At 48.8% G+C, this 25204-nt stretch overlaps 3 protein-coding genes across 4 annotated transcripts in view; 1 reads left to right on the top strand and 2 right to left on the bottom strand.

Moving 5' to 3' along the window:
* LOC117869996 (zinc finger protein 239-like) overlaps positions 1–25204 on the top strand; it is a 1162621-nt gene that overhangs the window by 1013569 nt on the left and 123848 nt on the right. The window lies entirely within an intron of this gene.
* Positions 7120–17603, bottom strand: LOC117870025 (zinc finger protein 774-like). Its single transcript, XM_034757198.1, has 5 exons — positions 17573–17603; positions 13500–13613; positions 12589–13173; positions 8362–8475; positions 7120–7988 (listed from the first exon to the last, which is right to left on the bottom strand). The coding sequence occupies exons 2-5, from the start codon at positions 13585–13587 to the stop codon at positions 7333–7335; spliced, it is 1443 nt and encodes a 480-aa protein (XP_034613089.1). The 5' UTR covers positions 13588–13613; positions 17573–17603; the 3' UTR covers positions 7120–7332.
* On the bottom strand, positions 19473–24918 carry LOC117869957 (E3 ubiquitin-protein ligase TRIM7-like). Its single transcript, XM_034757059.1, has 6 exons — positions 24652–24918; positions 24112–24134; positions 22708–22820; positions 22389–22421; positions 20201–20289; positions 19473–19708 (listed from the first exon to the last, which is right to left on the bottom strand). The coding sequence occupies exons 1-6, from the start codon at positions 24916–24918 to the stop codon at positions 19541–19543; spliced, it is 693 nt and encodes a 230-aa protein (XP_034612950.1). The 3' UTR covers positions 19473–19540.

Below are 25204 nucleotides of genomic sequence, written 5' to 3'. Positions count from 1 at the left end.
GTTTAAGAGCCGAGCTGCCCGAGCGCTACCGGCTTCGGGCAGCCCCCATGCCTCCGGACCCTGCGCCGCTGGAGCCCAGGAGGGGAAGTGCCCGGCTGGTGGCTCAGGGTCCGGAGGCAAGGGGGCTGCCTGAAGCCCATAGCGCTCGGGCAGCTTGGCTCTTAAACAGAGCCGAAGAATCCGGGGAGGAGCAGAGCAGCTGCAGGAGGGGAAGTACCCGGCCGGCATTTTCCCGGACATGTTCGGCTTTTTGGCAATTCCCACCGGACGGGGGTTTGGTTGCCGAAAAGCCGGACATGTCGGGGAAAAAACGGACGTATGGTAACCCTATGAATGACCATCCCAGCTGTGGATGTACTCCAGAGACTTGATTTGAACCTGCAGTTTATTCCATCACTACCTCAAGCCTGAACCAAAAACTTTGCCATTGCTGGATGTAATTGATTCCATTTAACCAGTTTTAACTCTCATCTATATTTCTTTCTTTTTATGAATAAACCTTGTCCCTCCTGGCTGCAAAGACTGAGACGCCCTTAAGGTTGAAATGCCCAAGCGGTAGCTGGTGAGAAGGTGGTGGGATTGCACCCTGTAAATAAACTTCACCGGTGATTGCTGGACCTGAGGGTCTCGAGTGGTTTTTGGAGCAGAGGCAGGAGCAAAGGGGACCCTGCTACACCCTGTTACTAGACCATAAAGGCAAAAAAACAAAAAACAAAAAAAAAAAAGTACAGAGTTCACAATCACAACTGCTGCTAAGTGATTGCATTCTGTCTGGCAAGCAATCAAAGAAAGTTTTCTTTAAACATCTTCAGATCTGTTTCTTGATCCGGTGGTGGGGGGTATTATTCGGACAAGAGTGCCTTCCTAGCAGCCTGATATTTCATTGTTTTAATGTAATTTAGATGGAATGTGAGGATGTGACTGTGACGGGTTCGGTCACAGAGACCCCCCTTGGGACTGTCACCTGATGTGCTGAGCCTACCTCTGGGCCTGTTTTCTCTACCAGCCTGAGACTCCAGAACCCTGCCTTATTGAGCCAGACACGCTAGCCTGCTGCAACACAGACCCAGGTCTGGTCCATGCCCCCAAAAGCTGCAGACTGTAACCAAAAACTGCTCAGGTCACTTATCTCCAGCACCCAGACACCCAGTTCCCAATGGGAGCCAAGCCCCAAATAAACCCATTTTACTCTGAATAAAGCTTATACAGGGTAAACTCCTAAATTGTCCGCCCTCTATAACACGGATCGAGAGAGATGCACAGCTGTTTGCCCACCAGGTATTAATCACTTACTCTGGGTTAATTAATAAACAGAAGTCATTTTATTAAGTATAAAAAGTAGGATTTAAGTGGTTTCAAGTAATAACAGAACAAAGTAAGTTACCAAGCAAAATAAAAACAAAACATGCAAGTCTAAGCCTAATACATTAAGAAACTGAGTACAGGTAAATCTCACCCTCAGAGATGTTCCAATAAGCTTCTTTCACAGACTAGACTCCTTCCTAGTCTGGGCCCAATCCTTTCCCCTGGTACAGCCCTTGTTAGTTCCAGCTCAGGTGGTAACTTGGGGATTTCTCATGACTGGAAGTCCCCTTTGTTCTGTTCCACTCCCTTACATATCTTTGGCACAAGGCGGGAATCCTTTGGCTCTCTCTGGCTTCCCACCCCTCCCTGTAAATGGAAAAGCACCAGGTTTAAGATGGATTCCAGTATCATGTTTAAGCTACAACCCCAAAGCCAATTAAATCTTGCTCCTTAGATTTCCTATTGGCTAAATCCTTCTCCTTCCCCCTCCAACACAGAACCAGACTTTACTGGGGCTTTAATAAGGAGAAGTTTAATAGCTCTCACTTACAGTTTAGTTTCTTCAAACTTCACAGAATGAGGAGGACACATTCAAGCATTTCAGAGGGCAGAGTTTTAGGGATATTTAAGAGATGGAGAACTATTCGATCTGGTGCGTTCCCTGTGTGGATTCCACAGGCGATCAGCACTGATGCACATACTGAGACATGCCCTGATAGAATAGAAAAGCTGGGACATCTCCAAGTTCATAAAAAGGAAAGATCAAAAAATAGGACAAGGAACGCTGAAATGACGAGGGGTTGGAACTCTCCAGCTCTCGTAGTGTTCGGACTCACGTACAGTAGGAGCAGTAGCTGTAGTTGCAGCTGGCCCAGCACTCCCCACTGCTAGGTTTTCTCAAGGACAGGGAGACTGGCAGAGCCGGTCACTGATGACATGACTTCCTTCCCCAGAGGGGATCAATCTTTCTTAGAGAGCTTGTTGACTGGAAAGGTGAAAGACTTCAGCCTATATCGTGGTCCTTATGGTTGACAATTCCAGCTTACTCCACTCTCCTGAGTTCTCTGGGCAAATCAGGGTGAAGTATGCCTGGGATACCGACAACATGACCCAATAAAGTTGGAATGAGGCAAACTTTGGGCTAACATCATTTTGGAAAATTCTTCCCTAATCCAGCAGTTTTTCAGTTATGTGTTCTTGAGAACCACATTCAGTGAGGATGTGTGAACCTCAAAGATACAAACGAAAGAAAAGCAAGGCCAGGTTTGAGGACATCTCCACAGCCTGGCCTAACGGTTCAGTAGCTATGCTTTAATATCTGGCCTTTTCAAAAAGAAACAAGGTTGAGTACCGATAAAAATAACTGGTCACAGCAGCTTTTAACAAAAAGAACAAAACAAAAAAACTAGTAATGGCCTCATGTGTCCATCACCTTTCTTATAAATATATATGGACATCTCATCATAGAAGTCCTGTCTTTCCTTTGCTAACAAGCACTACGGGAACTAGGTACCCCAAACACTCTAACTGGGTAAAAGGTTACACAACTCTCTCCTTGAGGAGTTGTCCTCTGAACAGAAGTTGACTTTAAAACTTGTCAGAATAAATCTGAAATGGAAATAATTAAAGTCTATACTGATCTGTATTTTCATACACATGATTACTCTCCCATATTCCATCACCGCAACCTTTGGAGTATGGTTTTATTTCAGAATTCCTTAGTAATAAGAGGTAAAATACCTCAAATAAGCTTTTAAGAATTAGCTACTGTATTACTAATGAAAAGAGAAATATAATCAGAAATATATTGGAAAGATGAAAGTTATCACATAATTAGTCTCTTGTTCATTCATAAATAATGAACTTCATGTTTAATTTCATTGTCACTGGTAACAATAACATAATCAAAGATTACACAATCTTATAATATATGTTACTTTCCTTTAATTCCATTTAATACCCATATCCACCAAGTGAACCCTTCGTAAGCTTGTGGTTTACACCCATATAGGTGCCTTCCATTTCTGGAAGTTAATTTATCTGTGGCTTTTCTGCCATAAGTGTGGGCGGAAGGGGTCTCACACTATGTGGGAAGGCTTGCAACATGAGAAAAAAACAATTCTATTCCATTTTCACACTTTTAATCTTTCCAAGTACCCGGAGATGGAAAAGTGATGCAAAGACATAAAACGCAAGACCAAAACTAAGGGTACGTCTATACTTACCTCCAGGTTCGGCAGTAAGCAATCAATCTTCTGGGATTGATTTATCGCGTCTTGTCTAGACGCGATAAATCGATCCCGGAAGTGCTCGCCGTCGACACCGGTACTCCTGCTCCGCGAGAGGAGTATGCGGAGTCGACGGGGGAGCCTGCCTGCCGCATGTGGACCCGCGGTAAGTACCTTGTAGTTTGAACTAAGATACTTGGACTTCAGCTACATTATTCACGTAGCTGAAGTTGCGTATCTTAGTTCGAACTGGGGGGTTAGTGTGGACCAGCCCTAAGAGACTAAAGCATAGAATCAGGACGCAACATTCACATATCCTGCAGTCTGAACTTGGAGATTGACAGACTCATTCCCTAATGGGTTACCATCACTTACACAGAAGGAAAGTCCTTATTGTCCAGACAAATTGGGATCCATGAGGAAGGAATGTCCTGAGAAAAAGAATTCATGCTTCACTTTGCCTCGTGAAACTTTGGATTCAAACGGTGAAGGACCATTTCAATCTAACCGTGGCATCTTTGGGACTCTAATCAATGCCACTGAACTAGCGAGTTGTGTTCTAAGCACAATTTTACTTGGACCGTAGCTCACCACAGCTTTCATCTCTGCAGTGAAAACCAACTACTGGGTGCCTGCTGTTTCTACCTACGTTCTTGCCAAATCCTTGGTCTGGATGGGGGCCAATTGACATTTCTCTGGAGAAGAATCCTTTACCAAACCAGCCAAAAATCTCAAAAGTGCCGGTGAGGAATGGCTTCTCCAAACATGCCCAGTTTATTTTTTTAATCTGATGGAACAGGTCTAAACTGGAAACTAAATATATGTCTGGATGAGAATCACTATATGGTACAAGACGTGGGGGGTTTATTCAAAAAGAGTAAACTTGCTGCAGTTGTCTGACATTAAACATCCATTTTATTTTATACACATCTGAAGCATTACAAAGGGTGAGTTCAAAAACAACAACAATAAAAACCACTATTTCCTCCACAGCTGCATTGCTAGAGACACTACTTCTCTCTGTTAGTATTAGCTAGGAGATCTCTTCAGGAATAACCACCTCTAAGGCCTGGGTCACAACTGTTTTGAGAACATAAGAATGGCCAGACTGGGTCAGGCCAAAGATCCATCAAGCCCAGTATCCTGTCTTCCGACAGTGGCCAATGGCAGGTGCCCCAGAGGGAATGAACAGACAGGTTATCATCAAGTGATCCATCCCCTGTCACCCATTCCCAGCTTCTGGAAAACAGAGGCTAGGGACACCATCCCTGCCCATCCTGAGTAATAGCCATTGATGGACCTATCCTCCATGAATCTATCTAGCTCCGTTTTGAACCCCGTTATAGTATTGGCCTTCACAACACCCTCTAGCAAGGAGTTCCACAGGTTGACAGCGCATTGCGTGAAAAAATACTTTCTTGTGTTTGTTTTAAACCTGCTACCTATTCATTTCATTTGGTGGCCCCTTGTTCTTGTATGAGAGAAACCAATGCACACACATTTTGCCTAGTTCCAAGTAATTTACTGGGGAACCCTTTCCCCAGATTATTTGAAATAATTTCTGATTTAAATAATTGAACAAAACTGTGATTATACCAGTGATGTAAGTTACTTGCACCGTTTGAGGTGTGCCGTGGTTCACCATTTCAAACGGGAGGAGATGTAAAACTGCAACTGTTTCCTCTATAGCATATCCCATAATGGAGAATATTCTCTCTGGTTGACTGAGCTGCATTTGAACATTTCCCATCACGGAGGGGTGAGGGGAAACCATAAATAAAGGAAGAAATGACCATTGAAGCAAATGGTCATTTGTCTCAAAGTCCCCAATACATCTGAACTACATTCTGCCAAAGAAAACTAATATCCAGTTGTGTGACCAAGCAGCCTTCAGGAAAGAGAGAAAAATCTACCTCTCACAGAGGTACAGACGCTCCCTAGCTTACACAAACCTGACTTACGGAAAACTGGACTTACGGAAAAAGTTCTGTAACCTTTTTTTTTTCCCCGCGTAATTGTCAGAGATACGTTCCCGACTTATGCAAAATTCGACTTACGCAAGGCGTTCCGGCACAGAATGTTTGCGTAAGTTGGGGAGTTTCTGTATAAGACATTTTCTGTTGCAGACAGAATGAGATTCTAAAGCAGGTTACATCTGATGACTCAGAATCAGGACCACCGATTTTCCCATTGCATTGTCCTCGGATCCACTGAAACCTGCTTCTCTCAGTGCTGTTTTGTTATTCAGTTGCCTTATTTGCAAAAGTTTTAGCTTCATGATAATGGTTTGTCTAGACTAGGAAATGTGGACTAGATTGGAACAGGTCAAGGGAAAATATATGAACTAACCCAGACTAGTATATTCGGGCTATGTCGGTATAGAGAACACAGCTGTGATTTTATATCTGGAGAGCTCACTGGAGCTAGCGAACTACAAAAACATGCCAATGGAGACAAGGCCAAGGTAGATTTTAACCACAATCTGACTAACTGACGTTGTCTGTATTTCACCAACCTGGGGATGATGCGCATTCCTAGTAAGAGGGACTCATATGCCTCTGACTCACAGAACAAAGCAGTTGATAGAAAGGGTCTTTGGTGATTTACCCCAAAGAAGGGCAAGCTGCAAAAAACAAAATTGGACCATTGTACCTGGGAACACAATGAAGTAAATGGCGCGAACAGTCTTAAAGGCCACATGTGGGAATTAGCAAAAATATTACAGAAAAAAAAACTTTTATTGTTAGCCTTGGACAAGGTATTTATGGTGTTTATATCCTTTGTGGCTTCTCTGATGAGAAATAAGGTGTGACCTCTGACAGAAGCTTTTCCCACTCTCAGAGCATCTGTAGGGCGTCTATCCTGCATGGACCATCTTTGATCTCTTAAGGTCTTTCTCCGGTCTGGATTTCCCGCACTCACAACATTCCTCGCCCACAGACAACCCGCCAACCTTAAGCATATTCTCACCAGCAACCACACACCACACCATAGTAACTCTAACTCAGGAACCAATCCATGCAACAAACCTTGATGCCAACTCTGCCCACATATCTACACCAGCGACACCATCACAGGACCTAATCAGATCAGCCACAACATCACGGTTCATTCACATGCACATCCACCAATGTTATATATGCCATCATGTGCCAGCAATGCCCCTCTGCTATGTACATCGGCCAAACTGGACAATCCCTACGTAAAAGGATAAATGGACACAAGTCAGATATTAGGAATGGCAATATACAAAAACCTGTAGGAGAACACTTCAACCTCCCTGGCCACACAATAGCAGATTTAAAGGTAGCCATCCTGCAGCAAAAAAACTTCAGGACCAGCCTCCAAAGAGAAACTGCTGAGCTTCAGTTCATTTGCAAATTTGACACCATCAGCTCAGGATTAAACGAAGACTGTGAATGGCTAGCCAACTACAAAAGCAGTTTCTCCTCCCTTGGTGTTCACATCTCAACTGCTAGAAGAGGGCCTCATCCTCCCTGATTGAACTAACCTCGTTATCTCTAGACTGATTCTTGCCTGCATATTTATACCTGCCTCTGGAAATTTCCACTACATGCGTCTAGTGAAGTGGGTATTCACCCACGAAAGCTTATGCTCCAATACGCTTGTTAGTCTATACGGTGCCACAGGACTCTTTGTCACTTTTTACAGATCCAAACGAACACGGCGACCCCTCTGATACTTAACATTCACAGGGTCGTCTCTCTCCTTTCTGGATTCTCTGATGATTAATAAGGGCTGATCAAACAGAAAAGTTTTTTCTATCGTCACAGCATTCCTAGGGCTCCTGGCAAGCATGGGTTCTCTGATGTCTAATAAGGTGTGAGCGTCGAGTGAAGGCTTTCCCGCACTCGCAGCATCCATAGGGGCTTGAGCCTCCGTGGGTTATCTGATGTCTAATAAGGTGTGAGCGTCGAGTGAAGGTTTTCCCACACTCGCAGCATGCATAGGGGCTTGAGCCTCCGTGGGTTATCTGATGTTCAATAAGGTGTGAGCGTCGAGTGAAGGTTTTCCCGCACTCGCAGCATCCATAGGGTCTCTCTCCTGTGTGGATTCTCCGATGTCTAAGAAGATGTGAGTGTCGAATGAAGGTTTTCCCGCACTCGCAGCATGCGTAGGGTCTCTCTCCCGTGTGAATTCTCTGATGTTCAATAATGTGGGAGCGCCAAGGGAAGGTTTTCCCACAGTCGGGGCACATGTTTTCTCTCTCTCCCATGAGGATTCGCTTCTGGGCCATGGTTTCCTGGTGATTTTCCTCACAACTGATGGATTGACCTACTTCCTCCCCTGGCTGGTTTCCCTGCTGCTCGTCTTCACAACTCCTGGACACGTCCCCTTCAGTGCTTTGTAATGATCCCCCATTCATTTCCATGTGCTCAGCATCTTCCTGCTCTGGGTTCTGCTCCTTCTTCTCACTCACCGTCCCTACATCTCCTGAGACAGAGAGAGAAACCTCAGAAGCAGGGATGGAAAACAGGGAAAGGAAACCAAAGGAAATGCTAGAGAGATGGGGGAAAAGATCGGGAAATGAATTCCCCCAAATCCTTCCCTATAGGGGAGAGAGGAGGGGGATCAACTCTGTCTCCAAATCCCATCCCAATGCTCAGGATGAAGGGAGATTAGGAAGTGAGCTATTGCAACATGTTGATCAGGATGGGTAGGAAGCCATGAGCGATATCTGCTCTGAGGATATGAGATCTGCTAGGGGACAATCCTGAACTCAAAGAGTTCTCAAGGTCTTGGTAGGGAATCCCAGCTGTGGCCTTCAGGCACAGACAGTATTTGAGTTGGTCTAATGATTCCTCACCTGGGCAGGTTCCTATCAGGATCTCTCTTGCCTCCGAGCCCTGGAGATCTGAGACCCACGGCTCTTCCCCTGGTTTCAGCTGGGACATCACCTCAGGTTTGGAAAGTGGAAACCCTGCTCGGATGACAGAAAACAAGTGAGATCAGGTGAATTCATGGGATATTTGTCACAAAGATCATGCCTTTTTTTAAACCTCTGCTCATTTTAAAGCCCTGACATTCTGGAGCTAACTATCCAGGTGTTCAAAGGTGCCAGACACTCTGCTTATAAAGGGATTAATTCTCCATCTTTCTGCTGGCGCACACGCAACCAGACACTCCTGTTCAAAGGGGCTCCTTTGAAGACCCAGAGAGAGTAACTCCATATCACAGAAAGCCCAGGGGAAGTCACCTTGGGACTGCTTTTTACCAACAAAGACCCCCCGAAGGGAATGAGACAGTCATAGGGGAACTGGGGTTGGGGAGCATGCGCTTGCGGGGCTCAGCATTGTAAGGAATGGGAAGAAGAGGGCAGCATGTCATGGGTGTTAGGGATCAGGAAAGCTCATTTTGAGAAGTTAGGGAATAGAGCGAGTCAGGTGTAATGGAAAGGAGCGTGAAAATCCCCCAGTGCCTGGGGAAGGTTATAGAATGAATCACAGTAATGTGGGGCTGGAAGGGACTCGGAGAGGTCATTTATTCCAGCCCATGCACTGAGGGAAGGAACAAGTAATCCAAGACCATCCCTGAGAGTTATTTGTCTAAACTGTTCTTAAAAGTTTCCAATGGTGGGGATTCCACAACCTCCCTTGGAATCCTATTCCAGAGCTTAACTACCCTTGTGGTCACAATGTTTTTCTTAATATCTAACCTAACTTGCCCTTGCTCCATATTTAAGATTGAGTACGGTCTTTCAACCACTTATATTAATTTCATCTAGACCACTGTGACTCGGGGCCAGAAAGGGTTAAGCAGCTCGCAGGCTAATTGACCCAGATTCAACCTTTACAGACACGTTAGAAAGGTATGTAACTGGTAATTGGGGCCATTCCATGTTAGATAGGCTATACTTTGAAATGCAAACCTGTATTGTTAGAGAATGAGAGATGATGCTAATTTTATGTGATTTCTACTTAACTAAGATGTTAGCCACGTAAACAGATAGTTCCTGTCTTACTATAGCGATTGATTCAGAGATCAAAAGGGAATATTAACATTTAGATGAATCTTGGGTGAAATAATGTAATTGTCTATATGTCTGTTTAAAGTTTGTGATAAACTGCTCAATGGATAAATTACCTTATGTAAATCCATGTAGTTAACCGGTGACGTGTGGGAAACAGAAGGTTACATCAAAAGCCTATTGTTCACTCAGGAGTGTGAAAGAACTCTTTGCAACTCCAAAGCTCTCCATTGCTACTATGAATCTGATCTCAGAACTGTACTCGTGTCTGTGTGTATCCTGATCTTTTAACCAATACTCGCTCTCTTTTCTTTTTTAAGAAATTTTAGTTTAGTTAATAAGAATTGGCTGTCAGGGTGTATTTGGGTAAGATCTGGAATATTCATTAACCTAGGAGGTAATGTGTCCGATCCTTTGGAATTGGTAGAACTTTCTGATATGATGAATACGATTTTCAGTGATCCTCATCATATTTGACTTGGGTGTCTAGGTGGAGACATACGGCTGGGTTGCTTTAAGGGAACTGTGTTGTTGGCTTCCGGGTAACCAGGAAGGTATTATAGATGCTGTTTTGTGCTAGTTTGGTAAATCTAAGTGTTGGAATATGCACCAGATTTGGGGATTGTCTGCCCCATTCTTCACAGTTCACCCTAATTGAGTGACCCCTGTGAGGCTCCCCTGGGACCCTGGTCACATAGGGAATGTGGAGTAGATTAGGACAGGTCAAGAGAAAATATACGAGCTAACCCAAAGAGGATGGAGCTCGGCTGTTCTCAGTGGTGGCAGATGACAGAACAAAGAGCAATGGTCTCAAGTTGCAGTGGGGGAGGTCTAGGTTGGATATTAGGAAACACTTTTTCACTAGGAGGGTGGTGAAGCCCTGGAATGGGTTACCTAGGGAGGTGGTGGAATCTCCTTCCTTGGAGGTTTTTAAGGTCAGGCTTGACAAAGCCCTGGCTGGGATGATTTAGTTGGGGATTGGTCCTGCTTTGAGTAGGGGGTGGGACTAGATACCTCCTGAGGTTTTTTCCAACCCTCATCTTCTATGATTCTAACCCAGGGGCCATGTCAGTATAGAGAACATAGTTGTGATTTTACACCTGGAGAGCTCACTGGAGCTAGCGAACTAAAAACACATGCTAATGGAGACAAGGCCCAGGTAGATTTTACCACCGTGACGCTAACTGACGTCATTTCTGTTTCCCCCACCTGGGGCGGACATGCATTCCTCGTAAGAGGGACTCATACTCCCATGACTCATGGAACAAAGCAGTTGGTAGAAAGGATCTTTGGGGATTCACCCCAAAGAAGGGGAAGCTGCAGAAAGCAAAACCAGACCACTCACCTGGGGGAGCCGAGCCCACAATGAAGTAAATGGCACTAGTGTTACAACCCAATGGCCCCCTCCCTTAGGGAGTTCCTTGGGGAGGCAGATCAGCATTGTATGTTGCTAACGCTGTTGCGGGCATTGCAAGGCATTTTGGGAAGGGTTAAAGGTGTGAGGTTTTTTGCAGGGTGCGAGCGGCCGTAGAGGGAGGAAGGGAGAAGAGAAAGGGTTAACTTAACGCCTTAGCTCAGTTTAAAACTAAAACGCTAAAACCAGTTCAAGGTCACTGCGCTTGAACAGACTTTATGCAGCCAAAAAGCCTGCAGCCGTCTTTGTATCTGACCCAACCCCAGCCAGCCGTGAGACATGAGAAGCTAAACAAAACTGCAAAAAAACCTAGTGAGACAGTGAAGGCCAGCGAGGGGGAAAACAACAAATCTGTGTCCCTAAAGCCAGTGTATTTTGGGAAAGCTGAGGAAGCCACAAAAAGCCAGTTTAAACTGGTACAAAAAGCACAAAAAACAAAAGTCCCTAAACAAAACGCCCCCAAAAGACCCCAGGACTTAAAACCCTCCTGAGAGCTGAAGCAAATCGGAAATCGACAGTGGACCCTAGACAGCCTGTGCACAGAACAAAACTCTCATCTACACTTCCCTCTCTTCTTCTTACATTATATCCAGGGTTGGCCAGCCTTGGGTTGTGCGTGTGTCACGGAGTGTGGAGGGAGACAAGGCCCTGCACCCCCGGCTTCCTACGATTCACCATGACTCTCAGCCAGCCAGTAAAGCAGAAGGTTTATTTAGATGACAGGAACACAGTCCAAGACAGGTCTTGCAGGCACAGACAACAGGACCCCCCCCAATTAGGTCCATCTTAGGGTTCCAGGGGCACCACAGCCCCATTGGGGAGGGTGGGGGTCAGAGCCCCGTCTGGGCTCCCCTCCATTACACCAGCCAGCTCCTGAAACTCTCATTCTCTCCAGCTCCTCCCCCAGCCTTTGTCCAGTTTCCCGGGCAAAGGTGTCACCTGGCCCCAACCCCCTCCTGGGTTCTCACATTACATGCTCAGGCATCCTCCCTCAAGGCCCGTCTCCCATCCCCCAGTGCAGACCATCCTAGCCACACTCCCCTGCCTTCCCAGGCCAACATTCCCCACTCAGCATTCAAAGACCATATTAAGAACAGTCCCAGTTCATCACAGCGTGTGTGAGTATGAAAGCGGGTTAGGACACGGGCACTAACGCTTTCTTCCTTCCTCTGAGTGACGTGCGGCGCACCCAGCACTTACCGCTGTTATTTTATTAATAAAGCTTTAAAACTTAAACATTTGCTGTGCTCCTTCATCCCCTCCCCTGACGATCCGGCGGCCTCAGCCTGATCTCCTGACGCCTCAGGCAGATTGGTAACAGAAATCTGTCACAGTAGCAGCCTTAAAGGCCACATTACGAAAAGTATTAAAGAAAAAAAACCCTTATTTGTTGTGAGCCCTAGAGAAGGTTTTTATGCTATCGCCCTTGTGCCTTCGCGGTTGATAAATAAGGTGTGAGCTCTGATGGAAGCTTTTCCCATACTCAGATTGTCTATAGCCTGTCTATCCTATGTGGACCATCTAATATCTCCTAAGGTCTGAGCGGTAAATGAAGGTTTTCCCACGCTCGCATTCATAGGGTCTTTACCCTTGGTGGAGTATCCAATGATTAATGAGGGCTTCTCTGCCAGAAAAGTGTTTTCTATACTCACAGATTTCATAGGGCCTGGTGCCGGTGTGGGTTCTCTGATGTCTGATAAGGTGGGAGCCTCGCGTGAAGGTTTTCCCGCACTCACAGCACACGTAGGGTCTCTCTCCTGTGTGGATCCTCTGATGTATAATGAGGTGTGAACGCACAGAGAAGGTTTTCCTGCACTCCCCGCATTCATATGGTCTCTCTCCGGTGTGGATTTTCTTATGTCTGATAAGATGTGAGCTTCGACTGAAGGTTTTCCCGCACTCACAGCATGCGTAGGGTCTTTCTCCTGTGTGAATTTTCTGATGCATAATAAGGTGAGAGCGCCCAGGAAAGGTTTTCCCACACTCAGTGCATAGGTTTTTTCTCTTTCCCGTGAGGATTTTCTGCTGAGCTGTGGTTTCCTTGAGGTCCTCGTGATTTTCCTCACAACTGATGGATTTACCCATGTTTTCCCCTGCCTGGTTTCCCTGCTGCCTTTCCTCACGACTCCTGGGCACGTTCCCTTGAGTTCTTTCTGCTAATCCCCCGTGCAGGTCCATATGCTCAGCATCTTCCTGCTTTAGATTCTGCTCCTTGTTCTCACTCACCGTCCCACCGCCTGCTGGGACAGAGAAACCTCAGAAGCAGGGACGGAAAATATCAGGAAATGAATCCCCCAAACTCTTCCCCAGAGGGTAGAATGGAGGGGATCAACTCTGTCTCCACATCCCATCCCACCGGTCAGGATAAAGGGAGGTTAGGAAGGGAGCTATTGCAACATGTTGATCAGGATGGGTAGGAAGCCACAAGCGACATCAGCCCTGAGGATACACCACCTGCTGAGGGACAATCCTGAACTCGAAGAGCTCTCAAGGTCTTGGTAGGGAATCTCAGCTGTGGCCTTCAGGCACAGACAGTATTTGAGTTGGTCCAATGATTCCTCACCTGGGCAGGTTCCTGTCAGGATCTCTCTTCCCTCTGAGCCCTGGAGATCTGAGACCCACGGCTCTTCCCCTAGTTCCAGCTGGGACATCACCGCAGGTTTGGAAAGTGGAAACCCTGCTCGGATGACAGAAAACAAGTGAGATCAGGTGAATTCACGGGACATTTCTCCCAAAGAACACGGCCTTTTTTAAAACCTCTGCTCATTTTAAAGCCCTGGCATTCTGGAGCGAGCTCTCCAGGTACTCAAAGGTGCCAGACGCTGGTTATAATGGGATTAATTCCTCACTGCTCTACTTCCCTCTTGTTCAAAGGGGCTCCTTTGAAGACCCAGAGAGAGTAACTCCATATCACAGAAAGCCCAGGGGAAGCCACCTTGGAACTGCTTTTTACCGACAAAGACCTCCCCAAGGGAACGAGACAGTCATCGGGGAACTGGAGCTGGGGAGCATGCACTTGTGGGGCTCAGCATTGTAAGGAATGGGAAGGAGTGGGCAGATCACTGAGCACAGTATGTCGGTGTGTTAGGGATCAGGAAAGCCCATTTTGAGAAGTTAGGGAATAGAGCGAGTCAGGAGTAATGGAAAGGAGCGTGAAAATCCCCCAGTGCCTGGGGAAGGTTTTAGAATGAGAGAATCACAGAAATGTGGGGCTGGAAGGGACTTGGAGAGGTCATTTAATCCAGCCCATGGACCGAGGCAGGAACAAGTGAACCTAGACCATCCCTCAGAGGTATTTGTCTTTCTTAAAAACTTCCAGAGATGGGGATTCCATAGCTTCCCTTGTAATCCTATTCCAGAGCTTAACTACCCCTGTGGTTACACTTTTCCTCCTAATATCTAACCTAAATCGCCCTTGCTGCACATTAAAATGGAGTCCGGTCTTTCAAACAGATTTGTACCCACTTTATAATAATTTTATCTAGACCCCATTTCCCTAGTTTCCTTATGAGAATGGCCCGTGGGACTGTGTCAAAGGACGTACGTAAATTAAGATAAGGCAAATCTGCTGCTTCCCTGTAATGCCCGAGGCCAGTAACCCTGTCAAAGAAGGAAATTAGCTTTGTGTGGTATGATTTGTTCTTGACAAACACATGCCGATTATTCCTCCTAATGCCATTATCCTCCAGGTGCTGACAAACTGATCGGTTCATAATATGTTCCAGTGTCTTTCCAGTTAGGCGGACTGATCTATAATTCCTCAGGTCCTGTTTGTTCTCCTTTTTAAAGGTAGGTTCTGTGTTTGAACTTCATCTGCCCTCCATGAGTTTTCAAAGATAATTGCTAATGTTTTTGAGATTGCCTCATCTAGTCCCTGAAGTACCTAGGGTGAGTTTAGGGGATTAGATATTATAACTCAGTAGCAACGGACTAATTCCTCTGGAAAAGGAGACTATGAAAAGTAAGAATAAGACTGTGTGATCTCAGGAGGGGCTGCCTCAAAGATCTAAGGAGCCTGCAGAGAAGAGAGAATGTGGCTCCTGCATAAAGGGAAGGGGGGAGCGAGACCCTCCAAGTCCCCAGAAGTTTCATTACCAATTTAGGACATCACCTAGAGCAAAGAAGTCAGCTTGTGACTGGGAGGAATGTAAGGAATCAGGATCGGTGGCTGGGGTCCCAGTGTGTAGGGAATGGGGGTGTGTGTGTGGCGGGGGTAGGTAGTGCACGGTGCAGAGAGAACGAGAATCATAATAGTTGTGCTTGTGTAAAACCAAGTGAAAGTGGAGTCTGGTTAGGATGCAATGCAGGTCAGCAGCAACGGGGACTGGGCAGGGTGAAAAATCCACACCTCTGAATGACCTAATTAAATTGACTTAAACTCAGTGCAGTCATAAGAACATGACATAAGAACGGCCGTATTGGGTCAGCCCAGAGGTCCATCCAGCCCAGTATCCTGTCTGCCAACAGTGACCAATGCCAGGTGCCCCAGAGGGAGTGAACCTAAGAGGCAATGATCAAGTGATCTCTCTCCTGCCATCCATCTCCATCCTCTGACAAAGAGATGCACCATTCCTTACCCATCCCGGCTAATAGCCATTAATGGACTTAACCACCATGAATTTATCTAATTCTCTTTTAAACCCTGTTATAGTCCTAGCCTTCACAACCTCCTCAGGCAAGAAGTTCCACAAGTTGACTGTGCGCTGCATGAAAAAGAACTTCCTTTTATTTGTTTTAAACCTGCTGCCCATTAATTTCATTTGGTGACCCCTAATTCTTATATTATGGGAACAAGTAAATAACTTTTCCTTATTCACTTTCTCCACACCCATGATTTTATATACCTCTATCATATCCCCCCTTAGGCCTGGTCTACACTAACCCCCCAATTCGAACTAAGGTACGCAACTTCAGCTACATGAATAACGTAGCTGAAGTCGACGTACCTTAATTCGAACTTACCGCGGTCCAGACGCGGCAGGCAGGCTCCCCCGTCGACTCCGCGTACTCCTCGCGCCGAGCAGGATTACCGGAGTTGACGGGGAGCACTTCTGGGTTCGATTTATCGCGTCCAGACAAGACAAGACGCGATAAATTGAACCCAGAAGTTCGACTGCCTGCCGCCGAACCAGCGTGTAAGTATAGACAAGCCCTTAAATCTCCTCTTTTCCAAGCTGAAAAGTCCTAACCTCTTTAATCTCTCCTCATATGGGCCCCGTTCCAAACCCCTAATCATTTTAGTTGCCCTTCGCTGAACCTTTTCTAGTGCCAGTATATCTTTTTTGAGATGAGAAGACCACATCCGTACGCAGCATTCAAGATGTGGGCGTCCCACGGATGTATATAAGGGCAATAAGATATTCTCCATCTTAGTCTCTACCCCTTTTTAAATGATTCCTAACATCCTGTTTGCTTTTCTGACCGCCGCTGCACACTGCGTGGACGTCTTCAGAGAACTATCCACGATGGCTACCCAGCGCTAGGTCAAGGGAAGAATTCTTCCATCAACGTCGCTAGCGCCTCTTGGGGAGGTGGATTAACTACGGTGATGGGAGAACCCCTCCCATGACGCTAGTTAATGTCTACGCCGAGGTGTTACTGTAGCATCTGAAGCGCAGACAAGCCCGTAGTTCCGTTTCTCCAAGCCCCCTGCGGTGGAGTCGAGCTGCTCTAGAATAATGATGCGCGGCGATTCTAGCAGACCTTCTGAAAACGTTAACATGCACGACTGGCGCGCGAAACCTTAAATTAGAATGACTCGGCCCAGCGCTTCCGAAAGGCTGCCGACCCCAGATTTAGTCAAATACAAGGTATTCAGCTCAGTACCACAGTAACTGGATGAAATTCCATGGCCTGTTGTCCAGGAGGGTCTGATTAGATGACCTAACACCCCATCCTGGCCTTAAAATCTGTGAATCTATCATAGATACGAGGAAGGACCAAGAGAACGTGCCGTTGTTTGTGTGGTGTTCCACAGATCGGAACACCGGCATTTATCCGCATGCCCCACAGCTGTGTGCACTGGGTCAGCTGTAGCTGTAATCGGATGGTGGAGGGAGCAGTTGGAGCAGCCTGGCAGAGCTGTGACTGTGGTATGCAGAGAGGTGTATGTGACCCCTGGGGGACCGAGTCTGCCTCATTTCCGTGCTGAGCGTTGCAGGCTGTGTCAGTGACCGTGCACAAGGACGTGCTTTTGCCACGGGGAGCATCAGCTGTCTGCTGGCGTAAAATACTACTGGTCTCCAGGGCTCAGTGAGGGGCAAGTGAAGGCAACGACTCAGAAGGAATCTCAGGGGGAGGGTAAAGGGCTGGTAACAGTTTGTAAATCTGAGCTGGGTTGTGTGCGGCAGGCTCAGGGTTTGAGGGCTGGCCGGGGCAGGCAGCTTCTGTTCTTTATGCCAGACCTGAACCCACGTTTTGCCTTAGCAAAGAGACGACGTTAGACTCTGTGCTGTTCTGCTCCTGGGCTCTGTTCCCGCAGTGTTGTGTAGCAGGGGAGGGCAGAAAGCTGGTGTGTGTGTCACTGGCATGTCGGGGTGTTGCTGAAACAGGGCAGAGTTAAGGTTGTATTGTGGGGTGACGTGAACCTTAACTCTGCATTTCCCCTTTTAAGAACCAAGGGGACGGGATCCTTACCCAGCGAGGTCACATTCTCATAGTTCTCCTGCATGACATCTCTGTAGAGGGCTCTCTGAGCAGGGTCCAGCAGAGCCCACTCTTCCCTGGTGAAATACACAGCCACCTCCTCGAAAGTCACCGGCCTCTGAAAGAGCAAGAGTTCAACACTCAGTACCTGCTGCCCCACTCACAGCCCCACTATTCACAGGGCCAATCACATGGGAGCTCTGGGAGGCTCACAGTCAGCAGAGTCCCATCCGCACCCTGCTCAGAGCAGCCAGGAGGCATCGGGGTGAGGGGAGTGGGAAACTCTATACCTCTGGGGACAGCCCAGTAACCCCCATATTCCTCATTTGTATAGAACTGTGATATTGCAGATAGAGCAGGCTGTGTGAGGTATCGTGGGAAAGATTATGATCTGCTGAAACTCACTGTTCCATAAGAACATAAGAATGGCCGTACTGGGTCAGACCAAAGGTCCATCTAGCCCAGTATCCTGTCTGCCAACAGTGGCCAATGCCAGGTGCCCCAGAGGGAATGAACAGAACAGGGAATCAAGTGATCTCTCTCCTGCCGTCCATCTCCACCGTCTGACAAACAGAGGCTAGTGACACCATTCCTTACCCATCCTGGTTAATAGCCATTAATGGACTTAACCTCCATGAATTTATCCAATTCTCTTTTAAACGCTGTTATAGTCCTAGCCTTCACAACCTCCTCCGGCAAGGAGTTCCACAGGTTGACTGTGTGCTGTGTGAAGAAGAACTTCCATCTAAATATGTGTATCATTCATGCATATGTAGTTATGAGAATTGCGTTGTAGGGTTGTCACTAAATATGCTGTGGGTTTGGGAAGTCCCTGGACACTAGCTCTCCAGAAACAACGACAAGGGAGGGTAACCAGTGCCTGGGTGGGGGTTGAACAGACATCACCAGCCATTGTCCAGCAGAGGAGTTACAATTCAACGACTCACTCACAGGAGACAGATCGGGGTATTGCCTCACCTTGGGTCTCAGCAACACCCCCCAGACATGCCTGGACTTGCGTTCTCCAAGCACATGGACTGAGGGTAAAAAACAGAACACAGGGGCCCCATGCTTGGCCTTTCTCCTGCCCCCGCCTATGCTGCAAGCAACAAGGATGCTCACAAAACTGATGATTTCAACAGAGAAGACTGGCCCAGGTTTAAGAGATGAACGTCTATATTAGGGACTAAGATCCAGGGGGGTGAGAACATTGCTTGATGTAGACACTGCCTGGTGTGATCAGGGGTAAGGTTTAGACTGTGTGCTTATATATATAGTATTCTAAGCTCAGTCTACTGGCATGATTAATTTGGTCTTAATTTTGTATCTCACCGTAGTCTTGCTGACCAGCTATTCTTTTAAAGGAGTTTTTCCTCCTTCATTTAAACACCTGAACAAATATTTGTATGAATGTTATTTTGCATCATTCACTCATGGGGGGAAAAATAACTGAAATCATGAATAATCCAAGGATGGGAGCCATTTAGAAAGCGACAATAATGGTGGCTTTCATTTACTCAGTGGCTAAATCTTATTCTCTGTGGCACGTACCATGGGGGTCACAAAGAGGTGAGTCACCCTGCCCCTCCAATACTGCTAAATCGGACGGCTATTGTGATTAGCTCACGGCAGAGGCAACACGTGGGTCAAGTAAATACGGTCTAGTGTGATACGGGTTAAGGTTTAGACGGCGTGCTTATATTTTATTTTATTTTGGTACCCACTCTGACTTTGTGCCTATCGCTTAAAATCTATCTTTTAATAAACTTGTTGTACTGTTTATCTTTACCGGTGAGTTTGCCTGATGTGCTGGGTAAATCTGCTCTGATTTACAAAGGCTGGTGTATATCCACTTCATTGTTTATCTTGAGCAATGCAAGACGGTATATTCCTGCGGTACAAGTCGGGGATCTGGCGGGTGCCTTTCTCTGTGTGATTCATGAGTGGCTCTGGGAGCATTCATGCAATAGAGCTGGGTGAGAGATCTCCACATGCGGTTGCACTGAGTGATAACAGCACCTGGAGGGGTTTGCAGCTTGTCATTAGCAAAGTATTGTGCGAGACGCCCAGGCAGGAGAGTTCAGGGGGCACAGGGGTCCCAAAGTCCCAGGCTGCACCCCAGGGATCCTGTGACAGGGAGAAAGAGAGAGCCCTTGTTCCACCTCTCTCGCTGCATAGGCTGATACAGGACATGGAGCCCCCAGCAGTGCCCGAGGGCAGCTCCCCGGTGGGAATCCAAACATCCTCTTCATTGCCAGCAGACGGGCGTGAGGGGATGGGGCATCTCCCCTAAGCCCCTTCGTATCTCCCAGCAGCCTCTGGTCAGTGGGCTCTAGCTGCCGCACGGGCAGGCTGGTCATTTCTCCAGCTCTGTCTCAAGGGTGTTTCCTGTCCCATAAATAGGGCAGTTTCCTCCCACAACCCCCATGAGTCTGTTCCTAGAATCTAAGCCCCAGGTTAAACAAGTCACAGCCTGTCCCCCCCGCTTTTCTCCACCCTGTGGATTTCCTGCCCCCTCCCACCTCCAGACTGAACTCCCCAGAAGCTCCCACCTCCTCTGGGTTTACTGCCCCTGTCCGTGCAGAGGGAACCCACCAGCCACTCCCTGACAATGCCTACCTCAGCCAGCTCCCCGGCAGCCGATTCCCTTCCCCATCCCCTGGGAGGCTGGGCCCATCCGGAGGGAAAGGCGGATGTCGTTCGGCAGCCTGTCAGGGAGAGGAGGGGGATTGGAGAGATTTCAGAACCAGTTTTAGTGACAGTCACAGCACATTCCCCCAGGCTCTTTCCCCGCAGAGAAACGTTCCCAGCTCTGCTACTGGCAAAACACTCAGTCGCTTTATTGTATTGACCCAGTATGGCCGTTCTTATTGCAGTGCAGACCTGACCCTTCCCACCAGGGCTAACTCCACTGAGACTCTTTAACTCCCGACATGGTCCCCGAGGGTGGGATCTAGGCAGAGGTGGGGACTGGATACAATCTGTCCAGTGCCGAGACAGGCACTGGAACTGAGCAGGTCTGGGAGCTTGTTACCTCTCTCCCTGCTTACTTCTCCTCGGTTTCTCTCTCCCTCCCTCCGGCTGGGGGACTTGGTTACTGCAAAACTATTTCCCCATGCTTATTTTTCCCCCCACTGTTACTCACACCTTCTTGTCAACTGCTGGAAATGGGCCATCCTGATGATCACTACAAAAGTTTTGTTTCCCCTGCTGATAATAGCTCACCTTAACTGATCACTCTCGTTATAGTGTGTAGGGTAACACCCATTGTTTCATGTTCTCTGTGTGTGTATATATCTTCCTACTGTATTTTCCACTGCATGCATCCGATGAAGTGGGTTTTAGCCCACGAAAGCTTATGCTCAAATAAATTTGTTAGTCTCCAAGGTGCCACAAGGACTCCTCATTCTTTTTACTGATACAGACTAACACGGCTACCACTCCGAAACCTGTCTGTTTGTGGACGCCTTCGCTGTCCTACCAGTGCGAATGCCATTTTGGCGCCGATCTTTGTGCTTCGTCCTCGTCTCTCCTAACCACGGGAGGGGTTTCAGTGTCTCTGGCTGTGACAGACACAGCAGGGACAGGGTCACTGGGCACAGCTATGAACTGGGAGCCGAATAATGAAAAGATTTTTGAAATGGGGGTTTTAGGGGAATAAATCGTTCCTTGGCTCAGTCCATATCTGGCACGGCAGCTAACTGCTCATTCACAGCAGGTCCATATACACAGAGTAATGCCCTCTTCCCATTCAGACAATGAGTGATCTAGGCCGACGTTTCTCGGGCAGTGGTTTGCTACTCCAGGTGACTCACGACGGGCAGTAAGACGGGCCGTGAGATATTACCAGTTTGTTATGAGCTAAAGCAGCGGTTCTCAAACTGTGAGTCATGACCCCGTTTTCATGGGGTCACCAGGGCTGGCTTAGACTTACTGGGACCAAGCCCCATTGCCCAGGGCTGAAGCCGCAGCCCGGGGGCTTCAGCCCTGGGCAGCGAGGTTCAGGTTACAGGCCCCACCCGGGGCAACGGGGCTCAGGCGGGCTCAGGATTTGGTCCCCGCACCTGGGGGTCGCATCGTAATTTTTGTTGTCAGAAGGGGGTCACGGTGCCATGGAGTTTGAGAACCCCTGAAAGCAAAGTCTCACTGTCCCACTTCCTGCCACTTTATCCTTCCAGGTCAGCGGTTCTCGGTCAGCCTCTTGAGACCCCCTCCACATTACAGAGGCTCAGTCTGGAGACACATTTGATTCTTCCTTTCAGAGTCAATGTAAGGGGATCCCTCCTCCTCCCCCGCAAAAAAAACCCTGACTTCAAATAAGGGGCCACCAATGTGAAAAGTGTGACACACACTCGAGCAGCTCCCATCTCCCATCTCATTCACAATGATCTGATCCCAAATTCCATCTAGGGATCTCCTCCCCTTCACAGCCAGTCTGTACACGGGAGACCAGCCCCATCTCTACCCCCTCCTCGTTCCTGAGACCCTGCTGCCCAACATGGCCATGTTCAGTCACTCATTAAAGCTGTCAGACTGTTCAGTGTGTGGACGTTTCATTCTTGTCTCACCTATTTCACACCTTTCCAGGTGTTGTTCCCTTTCCCCAAAGGGAAACGCCCCCGAGATCCGGATTCACTCTGAATCCCCATCAGACGTCATAGCAGGAGTGAGTCAGTCACGGGGGTCACCCGGCTTCAGTGTTCCACCATTTCCAGCTGCACGTCGGGGCTGGAGGCAGCGCCCCCCTGACGCTAACATGGTTATGGGTCTGAAATCTCCCCACGGCCCGTCAGAGACAGACACGTACCTGTGTCGCTCCCCAGCTCCAGTCGCAGCGTCTCTAGGGGAAGGAGAGGAAGGGAGAGGTGAGAATTCAGGGGAGGTTCCCCTTGATTATTAATGTAACTGCTGCTAACTACGAGATGGTGACAGAGATCAGAGGCCGATAACGCAGCCGCTGCAGACAGAGCCAGCCCCACAGGGCTACTCCATGGGGAAGGGCGACTCGCTGAGCTGGGGCTGTGAGATGGAGCCCGGGGTCAGTGACATTACTAGAGTCCCCGACTCCTCCCCAGGGCCAGGGCCGCTCTCACCAGAGGAGACGCCACCCCCAGACTCCCAGTCACCTTTGAATCCCAGCAGCACCTCCTGCAGGTGGGCGCTTTGCAGAGAGAAATTGCAGAGTCTCTTCTCCAGCTCCGCAAACCCCAGCTCCAGCTTCGGAAACGCCCCGTCCTCCCTGCTGGGGAAAGGAGGAGGGGTGAGAGATGGGCCTGATCCCCCAACCCTGAGCCCAGCAACCCCCAAACTCCAGCAAACCTGGGTCTGAGCTTTGTAGCCTGAGGTGATCACGGTTAGAGTGAGTCGCCTGCCCTCAGCCCTGTGCTCTCCACGGACACGGGACACCAGGAACGGAGACCGGTTCAGGGGCTTTCTCTGGGACACTGGTTCTGTGGGGTGCAGAGCCAACCCCTGCGCTGGGTTACCCTGGGAACAAGGGGCATCGGCGCTGGGGTTACCGGGAAAGGAAGGAGACATAGACCAAAGACTGGACGTGTGTCTCAGGCTCACAGTGGCCCCAGACAGAGCCCCCTTTAATGCCAAAAGCCCAGAGCCTGTCCGCTGAAGCTGTAACCCCGGGGTGTCTGACGCATTTTTCAGAGAGGGATGTATTCCACGGTCCGTGACGGTCAACAGGCCAGGCCATCGATTTCGGACTCCCTACGTGGCTCCATTCAGAGCCAGGCACCCCCTGCTCTCAGTGGGACACCCAGGCACAAATACCAAGGGAAGAGTCTGCCCTTCGGAGAGGAAATAACCTTTTAGTTACCTGCACTTATTAAATCCTTTATTGTCACCGTCTGTATCACTCCGTGGGAAAATAGCCGTCCCGCATCTGCTAGCGCTCCTGCTTTCCCCATCCTTCCACCCTCATTTCTCTATTTCTCTCTCTCCACTGTCTTCATGTCTCTCCTCTGTTCTCCCCATCCTACAGAAACCCTTTTCCCACCTCTCCCTCCAGAGCCCCACTCCCACCCCGTCCCCCCAGTGACCAGCCATGGCATATTGAATGTTGACATTAAAGTGTCATTATTTCAGCGGACGCGCCAATGAGCTGAACGGAGGACAGGGGAGTTCACACCCATCTCAACCACGGCTTCCGGCCGCTGGCAGACACAGAGAAACAACAGCGTCCCCGTGTGCATCTGGGAGGGGTTTTTTTTTTTTTCCCCCAACCATGAGGCCTAGAAACTTACGATAACACGGAAAGCTGAGATTCTGCACACTGGGAATACGTGAGGTGGCCACATAAATACGCCAGACAGGCCGGGTCTGGCCCATGTGTCTGACCCCACTCATTAGCTGTCGGAGAGAAACAGGCTCTGCCCCATGGTGAGGCAGCCGCTAGGGGAGACGTGATCACAGGCACCGAGCCGGCATGTCGCACTGCAAGGGCAAGCTCCCTATTTAGTGCAGTTTCCAAGTGTAAGTGAGCACGAGGGGCAGTGAAAATGGAGCCGGGGACTCACCTGCTCCCAGGGCTCCCGGCAGCCTGGAGAGGGAGAGAAAGGAGAGGCCGTCATGGGGGCGTCCCAGGCAGGGGAACCACCATTGGAGTCTGGCGTTTGGGGCATTTCAGACACTTGGGGTCATGTTCAGAGAGCAACTGCCGCCCCCCAGGAACCCTGCTGGGACGTCGCCATCGGGGGAAAGTTTCTGCCCTCGCACTTTACAGGAAAAAAATATTCGTCTGCCTTGAGAGTGAACTTCCATTAGTGCTGAGAGTCCCTCAAGCCCCCTACCCCATTACACCCATTCACTGGGGTGACGAGGGGCCTCAGGCCTGGCTCGGGGCTTCGGCATGGCAGGGAGGGGGTGTCACCCTCAGCCCAAATGCAATTAGACATTGGCAGGGCATTTACTGTGAGCTCTGCCCCTCCCTCTGCCTCACTTTCCCCATTTGTCCCATAGGGATAATGCCCTTGACCCCTTTGTAAAGTACTTTGGGGTCCAGGGCTGAGACGCTCGCATAGAAACGCTGCATAGGATCATTGCAAGGACAGTCTGACCTGCAGGGGTTGGCTCGGTGGCCGCTGCCCCTCGTCTCCTCCCCTCTCGCTGAGCAGGGAAATCCCCCGGGACAGGCTGCAGACGCCCTCATCCCTTCTCTGGGCAATGGCTCTCTCGAGCTCTTCCAGCCGGGACAGCAGCCACTGCTCCTGCTCCTCCAGAAACCCTCGCAGCTCCTGCCACTCCCAGACGATCTTCCGCCTCTCGGCTGCCGTCTGTTTCTGCAGCCACAGGGAGAGGGCGGGTCGGTACCAGGGGAGAACCATAAATGCACCTCCCGGCGGGTGGGGGAGTTATTTACCAGAGCACGGGACCTCTTGCGCTGGGGGATGGGAAGTTTATTTACCCCAGGAAGGGAGCAGGGATCAGGGCCGGGGTGAGCTGTACATCGCTCACGGGGGGGAGGGGGGGTGGCCTTGAATCAAACCCTCCATCTCTGCAGCCCACATTTCCTCCCCATCCCCCTCGGGCGCTAGAAAGGATCCCCGGTCGCTGTGACGTGCAGCCAGCCCGTGGGCGGGGGCTCTGGGCTCACACAGACTGACCCTCTCC

This window comes from Trachemys scripta, chromosome 25 (assembly GCF_013100865.1).
Source record: "Trachemys scripta elegans isolate TJP31775 chromosome 25, CAS_Tse_1.0, whole genome shotgun sequence".
NCBI lineage: Eukaryota > Metazoa > Chordata > Testudines > Emydidae > Trachemys > Trachemys scripta.
The sequence above is the reverse complement of the archived record's forward strand: the minus strand, read 5'-3'. Positions and strand labels throughout refer to the sequence as shown.